The sequence below is a fragment of the Microdochium trichocladiopsis genome (assembly GCF_020744255.1).
Source record: "Microdochium trichocladiopsis strain MPI-CAGE-CH-0230 chromosome Unknown B0I36scaffold_1, whole genome shotgun sequence".
Taxonomy (NCBI): Eukaryota; Fungi; Ascomycota; class Sordariomycetes; order Xylariales; family Microdochiaceae; genus Microdochium; species Microdochium trichocladiopsis.
This window is the reverse complement of record NW_025763544.1, coordinates 903,164-917,547: the sequence shown is the minus strand read 5'-3', so window position 1 is coordinate 917,547 and position 14,384 is coordinate 903,164. Positions and strand designations below refer to the sequence as shown.

The following is a 14,384-nucleotide window of genomic DNA, read 5'->3' as shown; positions in this document are numbered from 1 at the left end:
GAGAAGAGTGCGTGGAAACGTCCCGCCAGACTCTCATAAGAGCGTCCTGTCGGCTGGCTGGCCATGTTGGCCGTCGCACGTCTCGTTGCCTGAAGCGCTCCAGAAGTGCCACTTGGACGTCCGCGCGGAGGTTTGGGCTGGTGGGTGGTGGTCGAGGTGCTCGAGTTGAGCCACAGTCAGCCACGTTCCGCTCCGCCTCCTCCGTCCCGCGCCAAGCCATCTCCAACTTCCCCACAGCCGCCCGCGTGGCATCGTGCCAGCTCCGAGGCTTTCCCCACCCGCCGCTCTGGACGAGCCGAATGACCATTCACGATGCACATCCCAGATGTTGTAATCATAAAGATCCCAGCCACTCAAAGGGAAGGCAGCGTCGTTTGATCATGAAAGTCCTCGCGAGGCCGAGGACGTTTTGCATCAAGGTCTCACCGTAGCCTCATGCACGATGTATGCAATCATGGTCAAATTATTAACCCAGCGGACATCCTGCATCATGTGGATGTGCTTTTGCCAATATGCCCGTGATCTTCGAAGGAACAAATTTTCGACTAGCTGACGCTCTATGCGGGATGGCAAGGTTCGTGGACGCCATGTGAAGTGGCCTTCCATAACCTCGACTGGGAAAATCTCTGTGCAGGACCTACCCAACAGGACACTCCACGATCCAGCTCCTTTGTTTGAGCCACAGCCAGATAAAGTCGTCCGATCATAGCTTGGGATTCATTCTTCACCGCACCTGTTCGCCAAGACTCCGCCCAAGTCAGGGCACCCACAGACACTATTGGGAGCGTTGGATCAACACCGTTTCACACCCATGACAACAACCTGGTCGATTCTGAAATGATATCTCGTGGCTCCGACGGTTATGTGTCAGTCAGTCCCACCAAGCTGGTGCGCTTCCGCCGCGCAAAAGTCCTTGTCCAAGCAAGTACCGGAGGTGTGATCCGCTTCAGGGTCTCTTGTGCATCCTGCCGATCCCCTGAGCCAGGGCAGGGGGAGGGGGGCGCAATTCGTTTCTCGACGGAAAATTAGACTGCAGAACCAGCCTGCCCATGTTAAGTTGAGATATCTGATAATAGTCTATCCACAACAAAACCCCACGAGGGTGTCGAGTCACGGAATGCTTCGAGAAGAATCACAATGGAACCTTTGCGTGGATCCCTCCACCCAATGGTCCGCCGGCCCTTGTCTGGGCAATTCTGGTGAAAGACCACCCCCCCTGGCCGGCAACGCCTGTGACACCGTATGGCGGTGTCAAAGACTTTGGGATGATTAGGGGGCTCTGCTCGAGACCTCAGGCATTAAGAAGGCGGCGTGCAGCTTGGCTAGTTGGTCTGTGCCGAAACCACTTGATTTTCTTTATTGCAGCTCAGGGAGGAGGATCATCTCCCATGTCTCTGCTGAGATCGACAAGTACTGTACAGACGCTGGGCTGGCGGCAAGTCTGTCGGACTAGCTTAGTGCATCGCACTGGGAAAAGCAAGCATTTTCTAGACAAGACGAACTATCGAACAAGAACCCACGTCATTGGATCGCGAATCGATGATGTGCGACCCTTCCGTGGCTTGTCCCGGCTAGGAAGAAGCAGATTGTGAGTCTTTTTGCTCCCATTGCAGGACTGATTGCATGATTAGCGTGGTAAGCTGGACACTCGGCAGACGAAAAAAGCCTGGTCGTCCTGGACTAGCATCAAATGACAATCGTCCCGCTACCATGGAAACGGCGGCCACCACGGGGGATCTCGGCCGCCTGCCGGGCCTGTCCCTGAGTGGAGGCCGTGGACGGCCCGCTTTGCTGAGATCCGCCTCGCTTGGCTTGAAGCGGGAAGGCTCAAGACGTTCAGGACAACTCCCAAGCGGGTAATTTTAGTCACCCCTCACCTGGCAAATTAGGATTCGTGGCCATGGTCGAGCAGGCCACGAAGCCCGGGAGGCTTCCGCGCGGTCGTCTTGAAGGTGGCCTTGAAAAATTAAGGGTAGGCTGCGACGAAAGTGGCTTACAGCAAGTGACTGGGACTGAGCTAGCCCTGCAGGTGAAGATACTGTAGCACCAAGGAAATCATCATTGTCGAGGCCTATGACGTGCATGGCACCCAGGTACGTGATGGAAGGACCTGCACGATGCCCTGGAGGACATTCGGGCTGCATACAGAGGGGCAGGGGAGCCATGTGAACCAGGCAAACAGCTCGGACATCAGTCGAGTTGGCTGGATGCAGGGCTCAAAGCAAATGATTTGTGCATGTCTTGGAAAAATAATGCGCGTCATGTTTCGTGCAACACCACTCGAGGCGTGGAAACAGCATCGCCGACGGATGCACCGCACGAGGGAGAGGAGAGTGTGCAGCCATCGCAGGTCCTTGTGCTGACACGCAACGCAGAGCAAGTGACCTATGAGAAATACAAGCGCGAGCTTGCTCTGTCTCTGTCGTCAGGTCTGGTCTGCCGACCATGAGTAATGGGATAACAGCGTTGCGAGGTCAGAGGACGTCAATAAGGATCGTGGTTGTCAAAGGTCTCGAGGGGGATAGCTTTGCTCGACTGCCAGACACGGGGAGCGCGTGTCGCACCTGGGGTCAATGCCACGGCGTGCCGCAAGCTTGGCGGGGGTGTTCTCTCTCACATCAGGAGTCCATGTCTTGCGTCGTGCAGCTTGCATGGAGGGCGGCCCGCATGCAGTTGTGTTGTGGTGGTGTTGGTGGTGGTGGTGGTGTTGCCAGGCAGGCAGGCAGGCAGGCAGGCAGGCAGGCAGGCAGGATTGGGTCTGAAGGCGGGGCGATCCAAGTTGATGTTGACCATGGGAAAAGCAAAACACGAGCTCCCCCAGCAGCAATCGCCCGTCACCTGCCTGCTCGACGTGCCGCGACAGTCAACCTACGTTACCCAGGCCCTGGAGCCACTGGAGCAAGCACGGCGATTGTGCAGCCGTGGCCTCCTGCCCGCCCTGGCTTGTTTGTATGATTAGGTGGGACTCGAAGAGCTTGCCCTTCTGCAGCTCGGTCAGCGGGCTGGCACTGCAGTACGGGGCGTGCCGGCGAGAGAGTGGATGCAAGCACGGGGGCCTCGATAGGATAGGAGAGGATGAGATGGCACGGGAGGGAGGTCGTAACGAGGATGGGCGCCTCCAGCTTCCGCTCTGTTGCTGGTCTTGGGTGGTGGAGGAGGAGTTGCATTCACTCGAACCAAGTGAACCCCCCCTTTTTTAGCGTGAGGGCGACCCTGGCGGGAGAATGGGTGCACAAGTGGTTCCCCCCCTAAGTTATTACGCCTGGGCTGGCTGGCTGGGACGGCCTCGCCCGCTGCCACGCGCAGGCATTGCACGGCCACTGCATACTGCACAGGCTCGCTCGCTCCCTGCTCGCCGCCGCTGCTCCCTCCTCGCCGCCATTTCCTCGCGGCACGCTTTTTTCTCCTCCAGTCCCCTCGACACATCCCACTACACCAGCACCACTCCTCCCTCCTCTTCCCATTCGCTGCTCACTTCCTTCTCTCTCCTCTGGTCACCACTTCGTCGCCGCCATCACTGCCGCCGCCGTGGTCGTTCTGTGTCTGCTGCGCTCCCAGGCTCGTCCCCTCTGCGCTCTTTCACCACCTGCACAGTGACACCGCCACATTCGCTCTGCTTCAAGACACTGGCCTTGCTGCTCCTTATTGGTGGCCCTACCTCCGGTTCTGGGTCGCAACAGCGTTTTGGCGCTCTCGATCTTCGAGCGACACTCGCCTCATGCTCGTCGCCATCACCACGCCCTTTTCTCGATAGACCTTGTTGCTTGCCAGCCCTCCATCTCCAGCTGGCCGCCCGACCACCTCCTCGCCCCTGTACGCTTGACCTGGTTGGCTTGCGCCTTCCGCACGAGCATTCCAGACGACCCGTGGTCCTCGTGACGCCCCTTTTGATCTTGCGTGCGAACCAAAGGCTCATCCGCAAGTCATCCACAAGTCGACGCTGGCTGGACTCCCAGCTCATCGCAAGCGAGGCATGAATCACCACCAACACGAAATGTTCTCAGACTACACGTCTGCGCCGAGTCGATCACCAGGAACCTCCCGACAGGGCTATGCCACTATAAACATGCACACCGGACTTGGCAGCGGTCGCCCGCGCGTGGGCGATGCCTTCGGTCAGCATATGGGTACCCCTGCCCTCTATACTCCCGATGAACGCAACTCGGGCTACGAGTCGCTCTCCCGGTTTGACCAGATGAGGCCCAACGCGATGCAGTCGCCGTATATGCTTGACGGCAGCCAGACCTGGGCTTACAACGGCGGAGGCCTAGCCACCGTCAATGGACCCATGAATGGGAACGGTCGCTTAGGATCAAGAGCTGTCAACCGCCGTGCCGCCTTGCCTACCGTAAGTCAAAAGCTCGAGGCTATCCGATCGTGCATTTGGCCTCCATTCATGGCTGGAGTTGTTGGCTGACCACACCGTGAATTTGTAGACTTGGACCGACCAGCCAAATCTTGGCATCTCGCACATGTACGACCCTGGTCTGGGTATGAACGGCAGCGAGCACGATCTTTCAAGTATCGCAGGGTCTGCGACGGATGCTCGCGGATTGATGACCACGCCTGGCTCTGCAGACTCGGAGCAGCTCATCCCTACAGCCATTGTCATCAAGAACATCCAATTTCAGTGCAGGAAAGAGATCCTCCAGGGCCTCATGGCGTCGATGAATCTGCCGCAGCCGTATGCCTTCAACTACCACTTTGATAAAGGCGTCTTCCGGGGCCTTGCCTTCGCCAACTTCTCTACTCCCGAGGACACCGCCATTGTGATTCAAAAGATGAACGGCCTGGAGGTTATGGGACGCAAGCTGCGGGTCGAGTACAAGAAAATGCTACCCCAGGACGAGCGGGAACGGATTGACCGCGAGAAGAGGGAGAAACGTGGGCAGCTCGAGGAACAGCACCGGGCACCACTTCCCATGCATCAGCAGAGCGCGTTGCAGGCTCTCGGTGTCAACGTCAACAAGCAGCAGCCAAGCAATTCCCCACTCAGTAAGCTGGTTCACGGTTACGGCCTCCCTGCCAGCAGCAAACCCTGCGTGCTGACCCCTTCACTAGGAGATGTTGACCTGAATGACCCCTCGACTCTGGAATTCTACACACAACTTACGCTCTTCAAGAATGACCCGTCGAGAGAGGTCTTTATCTTCTCGCCAGATGTTGCCCCTGAGCAACGCCGGCAGATCCATATCCTTGCCCATAATATGGGCCTCGAGCATAGGTCGGTTGGCGAAGCAGACCGCCGACAGATCCAGATCATGAAGCGACCGCAACATTCCCCGCCAGCTCATGCACAGAACCAGCTCTCTAGCGTCTCGTGGGAAGACCACCGCCGTGGCTTGAGCCGGGCTGCTACTTTCGACTTTTCCGAATCACGCATGGCCTCTGGCGCGTATCACACAATCGGTCGCCAGGGCCCAACTCTGGAGCTTCCTGGTAGCCCCGAGCATGCCATCACGAACAATCTCCGAGCCGCAAAGAGTTTTGCAGACCTGCGCACGCACAGCCCCAGCCCCGCCCCTTCTGGCTCAAGCTATGCTGGTCTGGGAAATGGCCTAGGTGCTCGGTACAGCGACTTTTCACAGAACTCCCTCGTGACACCTCCAAACTTGACGCCTACCTCTGGGCAAAATGGCGGTTCTAGTGCGGACGCAATGTTGGCTGGCGGAATGGGATCGATGAGCCTCGGCTTCGACGGCACCTCGGCCCACCTTCGCTCGAGAGAGGCTCCTGGGGCGATCGGTAGTCAGCGACCTGGCGCCAATGGCTCTTCCAGCAGAAATATCCCTGAGCGTCAGCCTCGTGGTCCGGAATGGGGTGACAGCGGTCAGGGTTTTAGTGCCCGCGGTAGAGGTCACATGCAACGGGGCAGTGGTGAGTCTTGATACTTGGCGAGGCCATCGCGAGGCTATTCAGCAGAACTGATCACTCACTGTGTCTCCACAGATTCGTCTGACGCAGGACGGAGCTCCGCTGCCTCTCGATTCCATTGATCACGACATGAATGAGAAAAGAGAATTGGCTACGACTGTCTGTCATACTACCACATACCCGACGAGAGACGATTTACGACTTTGCGATCCTGTGCCTTGTGGCGCAGACACTTCTTCACGCCACGCATATGCCTGAGCGGCATGAACATCTAGTTGCTCTCCATCGATCGAACCGTTCTCACGACAACCGAAACTATAATAATACGCTGTACCAACAGTTCAGTCTCTGCATTTTTTGCTTCTTTGAGTCAAACTTTTTGATTATGGTTGATCTCCTTTATTTTATTTTTTCCACGGCTGGGTTCGGTGACCGCACCTCCATTACGGTCCTTTGAGAGGCTTGTCGAACAGATTATTCAGAGGTGTTCCTGCTCGAGCATGATGTATCTAGCATGCTGCGGCGGCGTGCATTGGTACGCCAGCGAAGACAGGACGGTATCCCGGCCTTGCAACACCATACAGCAACAACACATGGGCAACCATTTCACGGTGTCACGACCCACGCTACTATATACCCCCATTGGGGCTCCCCGGACAGCTCGACGCGCCGCCAACCATGGCAGCACCGCACGCAGTCGAGCGGCCCCTTGACGATGGTCACGCTATTATGATGCACACGCTCGTCTTTACAATTAGATGGTTTGCGCCGAAGGAAATCTGCATGCTGGACCGGAGACTTGGAGAACAGATCGACCCTCCACTTTGAATAGCTTGAGACTTCTTGTTATATCGAAGCATGCCGGCCAGCATGGTTCTCGGCACAGCCGCCTTGCAGATTTGCGCTTTACCAAAATCGGAGGAGGGTTGGAGGATGAAAGCTTTACTGCGCAGGACGGCTGGTGTAATTGGTGCAATGGGGGGAGCTGTAAGGGAAGGGAGAAAGGACGAAAAGGGAAAAGAAAAAACCACACAGGAGCAGACGGCTTTGATCTCCAAGGCGTGGGGTGCACTTGGGTGCATATATTTGTGCCAACCAGCGTTGGGAAAGAGATCTGGGAACACTGGGCTGGAGGGGCGTACGAGATGCGCAAGCGGGTATAGAGCCCTCTAAAAATATTGGAAACACAGAATCAGGAATGGAAAGGCGCTCATGTTGGATTCAGATGCTGTGGCTAGTTCACAGTCCCTGGCGAGTGGAAGTTGATGGGCGAAGCGTGGGAAACGTGCTGGTAGTCTCCCGTGATCTGGTTTCGATGCGAAAGCTTGATGCATATGCTGACCAGTATCGGGCCCGATGTTGGCCAAGTGTGCCTGCTGATGACATGGGCGGCCCTGCTTGGGCGCAATGGTATGTAATCACCACTATCCCAAAGCGTCGCTGTCGGCACGATGGCCAGATACGCGTCTGTGCCAGGAGAGGCGATCCCCGAATGTCGGAAAACAAGGCTGAGCAGGCGAAGGGACTATGTCGACCTTTGACGAGGCGTGGCAGAATATACCTTGGCCAAGAAGGCGCTAGCCAGGGCTGAACCGGAGGGTCTAGGCCAGCCAGCTATTTAGCGTACCTTCCCGAAGGTATGGAGGTGAGCTAATTCGCCTGGTGTCAGAATCCAAAGTCGCCGTCACAAGTCGGCAGCGGCGTGGTGGAGGGCACTAGGGCCAAGGCGCAGGCCAGCCACGACTAAAAGCCTAATGTTTCGCCAACTCAAAGAGTGCGTCGCGGTTGGCGAGGCCCAGCTCTGCCCGCCCGCCCATGGCGTCGTCGGCGGGCAGCCACCGAGGCTGCTGCTTGGTCCCGACGACGCAAGCTTGGCGAGAGACCACCCACTCGCCTGTCGGTCTGTCTTGGCCTGGACGCCTTCCCGCGATGCGCTATGCTGTAGCCACACGTTTTGAGTTGGACCTGCGAGGCCTCTTTGCTCAGCTGCTGCTGCTGCTGGGCTGGCTGGCTACTTAGGCAGCTAGTTGGCATTTATGGCAGCCATGGCCAGCTCGACTTCAACTCCATGGCTCGTTCGGCTCCTCCATCACAATCTTCTCACACAGGCCGGCTCATCGAGAGCTCCTTTCCCCTTCGGTTGAGAACATGTCACACCTCCCGTCGTCAACGCGGACGCGGGCGGGCCGGTTCGCCAGCGTGCCGGAGGAGCACGGGGACGAAGCAGACCTATCGTACCAGGGAGCGGCAGGCCAGTACCAGTACGGCTACGACCAAGGCTACCGCTATGACCAGGCTGAGGAGTTCGACGTCATCTCCCCTTACACGTCGCCCCAGCAGCAGCACCAGAGACCGTATGACCCTGCCCTGGGCACGCAGCCGGGAGCACCGCGCGACTACTTCAGCACCGGCAGGCGATACAGCCATGCCAGGACGGCCTCGGAGGGGTCTGCCGACGTGGGCATCACGCCCAGCCCGTACGAGTACAGCGGCAGCAACAACGGCCGCCGCTCGAGCACCAGCCCGCCGGGGCCGCATGGCAGCAGCAGCAGTAGCGGCGCCGGCGGGGTGAGGGCGCCCATCTACGACAAGCCGCTGCCAAACTACAAGCCCACGGCCCTGCGGCGGCCGTTCCTGCTCGTGCTCCTGGCCGTCGTCTTGGGAGCCATTGCGGCTCTCGTCATCGGCCTGCTGAAGCTGCCGGTCAGCCGGGCGTCGATTGTGCAGGCAAGGGATGTCGCGCAGGGTCTGGACCTCGCGAGACGCCTCGAGGTGCCGCCGGGCAATGTCAACAGCGAGGCTCCCACCGTCACAGGAGTTCTCGCAGCCGAGGACTTTGGAGGCCTGGACACGGCAGCGACGGTCACCACGCCCCAAGCAGCAGGCGGCTCGCAAGGGACTGACGTGCCGGCGCCTGGAGAATTTGAGGAGCTCGCACCCTTACCCTCACCTGCACCTGCGCCTACACCTACACCTGCGCCGGCTCTCGAGTCAGCTGCAGCGCCTCCTGCGCTACAGGCGCCATCCTCACCATCTGGGGAGGGAGGGGCGGATGATGACGGAGCTGCCGAGCCGACAACGACGCAGGCATATGTCCTCGCGGGCGACTTTGCCGAGCTGGGAGGGCCGACACCGACACCGACACCCACTGCTCCTCTAGCGCCGCCGCCGGGAGCGTACGAGGGACTTTCAGAGGAGGAGACGGACACGGTGCCGGCACTGGCGATGGCAGCCCCCGCCGCGCAGGCCACGCACACGCAACCCCCCGGTGTCGAGGGCAACCCCCCGCCGGCGGCCTACAACGGGCTCGACGACGAGGAGACGGTTACGCCGACTGCCCCGTACGTAGGTGAGACTGGCTTTGCAGACCCCATCGGTGCGCCGCCGGTGACACCGCCGCCTGGGACGACGACTGTCGCGTTCGTGGGCGAGAGTGCCTTTGCAGACCCCATCGGCGCACCGCCAGTGACGGCCCCTGGCTCGACGACTGTTGGATATGTCGACGAGTCTGCCTTTGCAGACCCTATCGGCGCGCCGCCAGTGACGCCGAGTGACTTCAGCGTGCCGGCAGCAACGGTGCCGATAGAGAACATCGTCACCGACGTCAACGAGTCGAACCCACAGACGACGGACCCGCCAGCGGCCGTCAGCGACGACGTCAACGACCCCAGCCATGTGCCCGGCGAGAACGACTTTGGCGATCTCAACGCGGCCCCGACTACTGTGGGCGCTGCTCCAAGCTCCGCGTTTGGCCAGCTTCAGCTCATCACAACCGCAACCCAGCCCCCGGCTGTCGTCTCGTATGGCACCGCTTCGGCCGCGCCGGTCTTCACGCCATACACGACTGTTGTAACCAATGCCCACGGCCAGCTAACGACCATCGTCACGAGCAAGCCTGTCCAGCCCTCGCTCCAGGTCCTCACCAACGCGGCCGGCGTCCCGACCAAGACGCTCACCAGCTACCCCCTTGCTGCCAGCCGACCGGCCGACAACAGCAACAACGGCGCCGTCGTCATTTACTCGCACACGACGACCGTGGCCTCGTACATCCTGGGCATGTTCATCCCCACGATCGCTGCCGTCCTCCTCTCCATCCCCATTCGCATCCTCGACACCAACGCCCGCGTCTTCCACCCTTGGCACCAGCTCGCCCGCCCCCAAGGTGCTCTCGGCAAGCACTCCATCTCGCTCGAGCCCTTTGGCTGGGGTGGCTACCTCGAGACCTTCCGCGGCCTGGGCAGCGGGCAGTGGGTTCTCTTCTGCACCACAGTCCTGACTGTCTCCGCGGCGTTGTTGATCCCTCTCGCTGGCGAGGCCATCCGGATCGACCTCCAGGGCCCAGAATGCCGTCCCGGCACAATGACCAACAAGGGGTGCTTCTTCATCACCACGTCATTCTTCCAGGGCACCATCGCGTGTGTCTGCCTGCTTGGCGTCATAGCTCTCGTCCTGCTGACCCTCGTCTTCATCCTGGGCCGCTGGAAGACGGGCGTTGCCACAAATCCCTGGAGCATCTGCAGCATCGCCACGCTGTGCCTTCACGACGACGTGCGCCGGCTCTTCACGAGTCTCCCTGCGGGAGTGGACGCGCGCGCGCTCCCCAAGAGCCTGATCGAGGCGCTGTTTGCCGAGCGCAGGTTCCGGCTGGGCTACTTTTACGGGACCAACAGTGGGACCATCGAGTACGGCATCGTGCTTGCCGACAATGCGGATGGTTACGGTGGTGGTGGTGGTGGTGGTGACGGGAGATCCGCCGGAGAGAAGGCGCGCACCAGCGTCGATGAGGCGTGGGAGGTTGAGAACATGCTCAAACACCACAACCAGGCCCGGCCGCTGGAGAAGCTCGAGAACAAGCACCACCTCCCCTTCCTCATGCTGGGCTACGTCTGGCGCCTGCTGCTGCTGCTCGTCCTGCTGGGCATGCTGGCCGTCATCGGGTACTACCAGACGGGCTCGGACAAGACCGACTTTGAAAAGTTTATGAGCGGCGAAGGGTTTGGCGTGCGGTTCTTGTTCACCGGCGCGGGCGTCGTCATTACTTTGTCCTGGTCGTCGTTTTTCGACAGTGAGTCTTTGCTACTCCCGCTGCTACTTTTGGTCTCTCTCTCCCTCTCTCTCTTCCCCAATGATACCACACCCACTACACGTTCAATATTTTCTTTTTTAAAGAAAGCAACTAACCTTGTATCGCACAACCTCTAGGCATCGCCATCATCAGCCCCTTCCGCCTTCTCGCCAAGGGCTCCCGCCCAGCGCGGCGCTCGATCCTCCTCGCCCCTCCGCGCAACGGCTTCTCGGGCCTCTGGGCCGGGCTGCGCCGAGGCGACCTGTTCCTGGCCTCGACTTCCCTCATCTCCATCGCCTCGGAGCTGCTGCCCATCCTGCTGTGCAACACGCCCTTCCGCAGCACGCAGGTCTACCTGGTCAACCGGGCCTGCACGTACGGCAGCGTCGCCATCATGAGCGTCATGGCGCTCACCCTGATCCTCAGCTTCGTCGTGAAATGGCCACACATGCCGCTCGACCCGAGCACCATCGCGGGCACAATGTACTACGTCTGCGACAGCTGGATGCTCGACGGGTTCGAAGGGTGCGGCGGGCTGAGCAGGCTGGCCCGCAAGGAGAGGGATATGCGGGTCGACAACATGGGGCTGCGGTATGGGTTCGGCAGGACGTTGGGCGTCAGCGGGAGGAGCAGGATCGGCGTCGACTTGTCGCCGGATAGTCGCTTGCCTATTTGATTTTTTTGGGTTTTTTTCCTTCTTTTTTTTTCTTTTTGGCGCGGGTTGTTTGTGAACTGTCATATAGGGAAGGAGGGAGGGAGGGGGGGTTTGGCGTTATCCTGGCTCTGGCGTTGTTGGCTCTTGGGAAAATATAACTATGCATAATCCAATCACTGTCAGTTAAAATGGCTGACACGATTTTCTCGCCTTTTGTGTATGGGCTTCTTGCTATCCTCTTGTGTCGTGGTGGACATTTGGCAGCAAGGTACTCTGTAACGTCTTGGCTTGTCCGGCACGTGAGTACAGCATCAGTAAGGTGGTTGTTTTTTGAACTCCGGACGGAAAACTCGACCGGCGGTGCCTTCGTCACATCAACTATATTTTTTTCACAGATCTTCTCAACTTAGGATAACTTCACGGATCGCTGAGGGTATCAAAGCTCGGAAAATCTCAACAACTCTGAAGTCGTACAAGTAGCAGTCCCCAATCAGCTCATGCGTCCGTCCATCTGCACGAGGCCTAATCACCCAAGGATAGATCCCCCCTGGGAAGAAGACAAGACGGTCGCCAGCTTTGCTCTTGGCCGGCGCCAGTCCCATTGACCCGTCATCCGTCACGAACAACCGACGCCCATATATGGCGCGCTCAACGGCCTCGGTAAAAGTCGAGCAGCCCACCCGCGAAGTTCCGTCGCCATTGGCAGCTTTTGCTTGATTTTGCCACGCCTGTACAGTCTCAATCTCATCAAAGTATGCCGCTTCCTTGCTATACATCACCCCTGAACCATACTGCTTGTACCACTCGACAAAGTCGCAAGCCCGTGAGGTAATGGCAGGTCTACTTTCACCGACCTGCTCGTGGTCGTCGAAAGCGCGAATCGTGTCGGCAAACGCGTCGGCCACCGACTGAGGGAATTTCTTCCTGCCATTGTTGGATAAATGGGAAGTACAGACGACTTCCCAGCTCCGAATGACCTTTCGGAAGGCTTTGCTACCTGGTGCCATCTCGGGGAAGATGGGTGTGAGGCTTTCCCCGACGGCCTGCACCTTGCCACAGAGCACTCCCTTGAGCGCCAACTCACCGCTTCGACGAATTTCAGGTTCGGATAGAAGCTTCCAAGGATAGTGCTCAGAACTGTAGCTGTACGAACCAAAGACCCGAGGCAATAGAGCTGGGGCTCCCTGTTGGCTGCAAAAGCTTGCCACCCACGAGGGAGCACCGTCCAGACGTGACGATCCTGCTCCCACAAAATGGAGCAGCGAAATATCGCGCTCGGTTAGGATGCTGTGCCGCGTGAATGATGTTGCCAGTTCGAGATCGCTGGAGGATGAGTCCGACAAGAACTCATACTGCCCGACAATGGAAGAAATCGCCCGGATCTTTTCCTTCTCGCACGTGTCCTGGCAGAGGCGCGCAAACTGCATCGCTTGCCTCAACCCTGACCGATCAGCCACGGCCTTGAGGTTCTGGAGCTGATTTGGGCCATAGATACCATGCAAGGGGTGGTAGTCCTGCCTGAACGAAGTGCAACGAAGCAGCTCCGCGAATTGGCACTCACTGTCAGCTCCACAGAGAATAGTCGTGTCTCTTGAACAGCCAACGACAAGAGCAGAGTCGACCTGGTAAAACCATGGCCTCTGGCACAACTTGTGGAAAGCGTCCTGGGTAGTACCGCGGTAGTGGGACCAGTTGAGCTGCCGTGCGGCGCGGCACTTGTCTAGATGTTGAAACACGAGTTGAGAATTCTTGTCGGCAGCCCCAAGCCAGGCGAGTGCCTTTGTGGCCCGTCGATAGATGGCCTCGTAAAGTTGAGCATGCGACAACAGTTCCGCTTCATTGTCATGATCAACACACACAGCCTTGATCCATAAAAGTCTCGGCCTGTCTGATTGCCGAACCCTGTGCAGGGCATCCCACACGGCAGGCGAGACTTCGAGAGAACTGCCATTAAGCGTGATGGGAAGTGTCGCCAAGGCCGAGTCTGAGGCAATGCTGAGAATCTCATAGTCTGGTGCCTCGCTTATGGGCGTAAACAGAATATTGCATTCGACGGGATCTGATGGTGTGGCAGATGGGCACAGCTCAAGCAGCCTGATTTGGCCATCGGGTAGCGCTCCATGGATAAAGGCGGTGCCTGTCTCTTCCACCCACGGAATATGGTCTCTGGCGCTGTCCGTCGGGATCTCCTTGCCTGGCCAGGCGTAGTTGTCCGCAAGCGATGTAATTGTGACGGACTGGGCTGGTGGAACTGCTGGGTGACGATATTTCCGTTTCGAAAAATCGAGCCCCTTGATATCAGGGCAGCCTCTTTCTAGGAGCAAGTGGACGAGGGGCATGTAGTGGGTGGCATAGGCAGACGTGCTCATGGGTCTTGTGCCAGTCTTGTGCGTCAGGTATTCCAGAGCAGTCTGGTCAAGACCTGGACACTGAACGTCCGCCCCATGCTGCAGAAGCAACTCCACCGCCTCGAGATTGAGCTCGTCGCAGGCCCGCTGCAGCAGGTTGGCGTGCTGGTGTGAGCCGGGGTAGGCTGGGAAGGTGACGTCTGGAGAAAGGCCGTAGGTGGTGATGAGGTAGCGGAGCGTTTCTCGCATTGCTGGCGAGCGGTCTCGCATGATATCCCAGGCGAGATGGCCAAAGTCTTGCATGTCTATAGCGGGGCCGCCCTGGGCGACGAGGAGGATGAGCAGCTCGAGGTTTGCGGAGCGGACGGCTTGTTTCTGATACTGGGCATAGTCTAGCCAGGCGCCGTGGGAGGGCGTATGGGGGTAGTGGGAGGCCATTGAC

The 14,384-nt window shown here is 58.7% G+C and overlaps 4 protein-coding genes across 4 annotated transcripts; 3 read left to right on the top strand and 1 right to left on the bottom strand.

The window, feature by feature from the left end:
- Positions 1-527: 527 nt before the first annotated feature.
- On the top strand, positions 528-2,449 carry B0I36DRAFT_390643 (uncharacterized protein; the record flags this gene model as incomplete). Its single annotated transcript, XM_046161400.1, has 5 exons — positions 528-934; positions 1,492-1,588; positions 1,632-1,856; positions 2,045-2,093; positions 2,183-2,449. Exons 1-5 carry the CDS (start codon positions 838-840, stop codon positions 2,447-2,449), a joined length of 735 nt encoding a protein of 244 aa, XP_046017915.1. The 5' UTR covers positions 528-837.
- Positions 2,450-3,994: 1,545 nt separating this feature from the next.
- B0I36DRAFT_357244 (uncharacterized protein) lies at positions 3,995-5,996 on the top strand (the record flags this gene model as incomplete). The annotated part of the gene is made up of 4 exons (XM_046157774.1): positions 3,995-4,348; positions 4,437-4,995; positions 5,062-5,877; positions 5,950-5,996. The coding sequence occupies 4 exons, from the start codon at positions 3,995-3,997 to the stop codon at positions 5,994-5,996; spliced, it is 1,776 nt and encodes a 591-aa protein (XP_046017914.1).
- A 1,655-nt stretch (positions 5,997-7,651) lies between these two features.
- Positions 7,652-11,687, top strand: B0I36DRAFT_390639 (uncharacterized protein). The gene is made up of 2 exons (XM_046161399.1): positions 7,652-10,939; positions 11,077-11,687. Exons 1-2 carry the CDS (start codon positions 8,023-8,025, stop codon positions 11,613-11,615), a joined length of 3,456 nt encoding a protein of 1,151 aa, XP_046017913.1. The 5' UTR covers positions 7,652-8,022; the 3' UTR covers positions 11,616-11,687.
- Positions 11,688-11,995: 308 nt separating this feature from the next.
- On the bottom strand, positions 11,996-14,380 carry B0I36DRAFT_357242 (heterokaryon incompatibility protein-domain-containing protein; the record flags this gene model as incomplete). The annotated part of the gene is made up of 1 exon (XM_046157773.1): positions 11,996-14,380. The coding sequence occupies one exon, from the start codon at positions 14,378-14,380 to the stop codon at positions 11,996-11,998; it is 2,385 nt and encodes a 794-aa protein (XP_046017912.1).
- Between the last annotated feature and the right edge of the window lie 4 nt (positions 14,381-14,384).